Source organism: Neomonachus schauinslandi, chromosome 9, assembly GCF_002201575.2.
Source record: "Neomonachus schauinslandi chromosome 9, ASM220157v2, whole genome shotgun sequence".
Lineage (NCBI taxonomy): Eukaryota > Metazoa > Chordata > Mammalia > Carnivora > Phocidae > Neomonachus > Neomonachus schauinslandi.
The window spans coordinates 675,266-679,932 of NC_058411.1; the positions used below are offsets into that span (position 1 = coordinate 675,266).

General features: G+C 67.5%; 1 protein-coding gene across 3 annotated transcripts in view; it reads left to right on the forward strand.

Annotated features, from left to right (window-relative positions):
- Positions 1-3,616, forward strand: part of BRF1 (BRF1 RNA polymerase III transcription initiation factor subunit) — a 36,009-nt gene extending 32,393 nt beyond the window's left edge. For 2 of the 3 annotated variants that reach the window (XM_044917837.1, XM_021679888.2), the window contains 3 exons: positions 1,468-1,519; positions 1,883-2,039; positions 2,505-3,616. In XM_044917837.1, coding sequence (XP_044773772.1) covers positions 1,468-1,519; positions 1,883-2,039; positions 2,505-2,542 — 247 coding nt within the window. In that variant the 3' untranslated portion in view covers positions 2,543-3,616. Of the gene's footprint in view, positions 1-1,467; positions 1,532-1,882; positions 2,040-2,504 lie in introns of all 3 variants that reach the window. The other variant, XM_044917838.1, reaches the window with a different exon arrangement.
- The last annotated feature ends 1,051 nt before the right edge of the window (positions 3,617-4,667 follow it).

The following is a 4,667-nucleotide window of genomic DNA, read 5'->3' on the forward strand; positions in this document are numbered from 1 at the left end:
ACTGACCACCGTGACCCCTCTGCAGCCAGGTAGGGGGACAGGGCCAGCTTCCCGCCTCCTGGGCTCAGGTGGCTCTGGACTCTGCGGGGCCTCGAGGGGTCGCTGCTGTGGCATGAGCCCACGGAAGCCTCCCACGAGAGCTTGGAGCCCCTGTGCGGAGGGCCTGTCCACCTGCTGGAAGCCGTTGGAGCATCCCTTCCCAGTATCCCCGGGGCCTCTTGGCGTCACGGTGGTGGATACCACTCAGTCATCTGAGTCCCCCCGGATGCCTCCACTCCCACAGGCCCTGGGGCAGGGTCCCTGAGCCTGGGCAGCGTCTGTGGCCAGGGCAGGGGAGGACAACCTGCCTCCTCTCGGGGGCGGGGGGCGGGGGTCCCACCCTGGACAGGTCAGTATCCCGGGAGTGTGGGTATGATGCTCTCCTTTCTTGGTTCCTTGCAAGGGACGGTGTGGAAGGTGCCCTGGCTTCTGTGTTTGGAGGGTCTGGAGAGGGAGAGGAGAACCTCCCCACGGGCCTCTCCTCTTCTCCGGCCGTAGGGATGACCAGGCCCGAGGGTGGCCCGGGGGAGGCGCCTCCCACTGCGGCCACTCCCTGCCATCCCCACACATTCTTCCTGAAGCAGACCACCCAGAACCTTGACTGAGAACAGCTGGGCAGACAGCCTGGAGAGCCCCAGAGCAGTACAATTTTAGATTATTTTTAAAAAATTTTATTTTGGGGAGGGGGGGGCGAGAGAGCACGCAGAAGCGTGAGCAGGGGGAGGAGCAGAGGGGAAGGAGACGGACGGGAAAGAATCTCTAGCCGACTTCACAACTCTGAGATCATGACCTGAGCCGAAACCAGGAGTCAGATACTCAACCCACTGAGCCACCCAGGAGCCCTTGATTTTAGGTTTTTATTCATCAAATGACAAACGTGCATCAGATCTGCCCGGGGCTATCTCCCATTGACCCACATAGCGTTTTGAGCTAAAACTTGGGTTTGCTGCCGACGTTAAAAAGGAAGTTTTCATAGAAAAACCCTGATTTCCAGCTTCTGGCAGCCACCCCCCTCCCACCCCCGTTCCCAGCACTGCGCCGAGGCCTGGGGTGGGGGGCGATGCTCACGCACATCACCGCTTGGCCTGTGGGGGTGGTGAGTAGGGCTGCTGCGCCGTCAGGAGGGGACGGGTGCGGTCACTCGCGCATCCTTGTGTGCTGGGCACGCGGACGTGCGTCAGACACAGGCTAGGGGCTGTGTGCTCGCAGGATCCGCCCTAGCAGAGTGGGCACGGGGTGGGGTGAGCCACAGCTCGGGGCGGAACTGCTGGGGGAGCCGGGAAGAGCAACATCAGAGTGAGCCCTGGGAGCGGAGTCGGAGAGGGAGTGCCCCCCGTCCCCACCCCAGGGCTGGGCACTCAGTGCACTCTGCAGGCAGAGTGGTGGCCGCGGCCTGGGCTGAGGCCGCCACCCTGGGCTCTCTTTCAGGCTGAGGCCCATGGTGTCTGCACAGCCAGCCAAGAAGGCAGCCGTAGGAGAGGTACGTTGTGTGGTTACAGCCGGGGGCAGGGGCCCTGGCAGGGAGGGACCGTGGGCTGTCCTGGCCCGCACACAGGGTCCTGAGGCCTGCGGGCGGCAGGGGAGGGGCCCTGGGGGCGGGCGGCAGGGAGCAGGCCTGCCACATCTGCCTCAGGCTGTGTGCGAGGCCCGCGGCAGAAACAGGCTTCCTGGGCGCTCCTGCGTGTGCGCGGGCTGGACGGAGGGGCTGCTTGGGAGCTCAGGGGGCTCTGGAGGGTGGGAAGCGTCCAGGAGACGGCAGGGGCCAGTGGGGGCCCAGGCTGGTGCTGTGCCGCCCGTCCCCCAGGGCAGGCAGCTTCCCAGAGCCCGTCCCCTTTGGCTGCAGACCTCGCCCACCCTGGGAGCCGAGCCTGTCAGTCCCGCAGCGGTGGTGGAGAGCGGGCCGGTGTCCTACCACCCCGAGGAGGACCCCGACGAGGAGGACCCCGACGAGGAGGACGGGGAGCCCTGTGTCAGCGCCCTGCAGATGATGGGCAGCGACGGTGAGGGCACCCTGCACGCTGGTTGGGGGCGGCAGGCCGGGGTGGGGTGGGGTGGGGTGCTTCTGAGGAAAGGGCACAAATCCTTTGCAGCCACCCCCCCTCACCCCCACTCCCAGCACTGTGCTGAGGCCTTGGGGGGGGGGCGTTTGGACCATCCCTAAACTCCGACCTCTCGGCTTCAGATGAAATCCCCTTTCACCCCGGAAGGAGGTGGGGACTGAGACGCTTGCAGGTCAGCTGTGTCCGTTCCGCAGGGGGGCCGCCCCCACTCACAGGGGTCCTCTGCCAGGAGGTGAAGGGCCCTGCAGAGGTGAAGACACCGCCATGGCGGGCCTCAGCGATGGTGGGGGGCCTGAGCACCTCCGGGGGGGCCGCCCCCCACTCACAGGGGTCCTCTGCCGGGAGGTGAAGGGCCCTGGTGGGCAGCGCCGCAGGGTGTCCACGGCTGTCCTCTGTGCCCCACAGATTACGGCTGTGACGGCGAGGAGGAGGAGGGTTACTGAGCCCGCCCTGCAGCCAGCGGCGTCTGGCGGGGCTCAGACGGGGCCTCCGTGGGCCCGCCTGCCCTGCGGCCCTCGCCACAGCCGCTCGGCACCTCCGTGGCCCTCGCCGCCGGGACCACATCTGGAGCACCGTAAGGAGCGTTTGCCAGCGAGGGGACTGGACCCGTGTCTGCGCGTCCCGTGAGATGTGGGTCTTACAGCCCGGGGACCCTCACAGGTGGCGCCGTCTTGTCCCGTGGGAGGACACTGAGGCACAAGGAGGCTCACTCGTGGAAGTGAGTGCTGGACTGGAGGGGCTGAAGCTCCCCACTGGCTGCCCCAGTGAGGCCTCGGCCCCCACCCAGCCCCTCCCGCGCTGCCTCTTCAGCCGGACCTGGACTGTCCGCGCCTGGCCACAGCCCGGCCGCTGGTGGCCTGAGTCAGCCGCACTCTCAGCAGATGTGGGACGGTCGGCTCCACGCCCCCGGGTGCGCAGCTGCTCTGGGGGGTGTCCTGCGCAGCCCGTGTGGCTGGCCTGGGTGTCGGGCTGGCCCTGCGCCGAGCCGGAGTCAGGCAGAGCGGGGTCTTGTTTGAGCTGGGGTCTGGCTCAGGGCCTGCAGAGGGATGGCGGGCAGAGAGGGTCCTCGAGCCCGGCCACGCTGCTCTGGAGGGTTCCCGCTACCCTCAACCGCCCCTGGGGGCCCAGGGACCACTTTCAGGGTCTCAGCGTGGGCATCGCTTCTCTGCACACAGCCAGGGAGGCAGGGCAGATGCTTGTGCCCCTCGAGGCCCCAGCCTTGGCCACCCTACCCGTGGCAGAGCCAGGCCACGTCCAGGGTGCGGCAGAGTCTGCAGGTAGGGAATTCTGAGGTCCTTGGCTGTGCCTGTCTGGACCCTGCAGCTCGCCGGGCCCCTAGAAGGCTGGACAGGACCATGAGTTCAGTGAAACAAAAGCCACTACTTGAACAGACACCCACTGAGGCTCTGGCCTGTGCTTTCCCGTCTGGCTCCGTGGCCTGCCCTGGAGGGGTGAGGCCACGGCAGGGCGCCCGGCCACTGGGGGTGGGAGAGGCGCATAGAGGCACCTGGCCCTGTTATCACACGCACGATGGGGACGTGGCTTGGGCTTCATCAGCGCCCCCCTTGTGCCCAGCGCCGTAGGAAGTCCCCGAGTCTGTCCGTGGCGTGGGCTTCACGGCCGGGGCCCCCGTGGGAAGGAGGGCTTGGCCGCAGCGGCTCCACACCAGCTCTCTGGCTCTGGGGTGTTCGCTGTGCCGTTCAGGGGGCAGGGTGCGGACCGCCTGGCTGGGATGGTGAGCTCCCGGGACCTCCAGGTGCAGGACTAGCGGTGGCTCTGGAGGGGATGGAGTCGCCCTCTGGGACACAGGGCTGCCCGTGGGGCGCGGCACGCATGGCAGGCTTCAAGACAGGGCTTGGCGGGATGCCTCCCCGGGGAGCTGGGGCGAGAGCTGAGCTCGCAAAGCAGGGGAGGGAGGGGGTCCCTTGGGGGTTTGCGGAGGGGGAGGGGATTTGAGGGAAGACGCAAGCACTCAGCGTGGCCTGCAGGGCCAAGGCCCGGAGTTGAGGGGACATAATAGGGAGGAAGCCCAGGGAGGCCGGACGGGCAGGGAGGTCTGGGGGTGGATGGCCGGGAGCAGGTGTCTGGCTGAAGCAGGAAGGGTCAGGCCCCCAGATGGCTGGAGACGGGCCCAGGAGCAAGGGCTGGTGGGAAGGACTGTCCCCTGAGAGGGTGTGGTGAGGAGGGTCACGTGGGTGGGAGGGGGTGCTGGGGATTCGTGCTTTGGCGGTGACCAAGGTGCTGGTGAGGGATGAGGCCCCAGGCCAGCAGCTGGCAGCGTTCTTCTGGTCTCGTGCCCTGTGTACCGGCTTGAGGGGGACATGCAGGCCAATCTGCACCTCTGTCCCACATCTGCATGGGGCTCTTCCAGCCGGGGGCACGGCGTGGGGGGCTGTCCCTGCTGGGTACAGGCTCCGGCTAGAGCTCCCCGGCATTCTGCAAAGCTCAGCCCCTTCAGGGCCTTGGTGGCATGGAGCGGACCCTGCAGCTGCTGGGACGGGCCCCCCCCAGCACCCGCTTCACCACCCCCTGAGCTGTGTCCCTGCAGGGTCGGCGGCAGGAATGGGC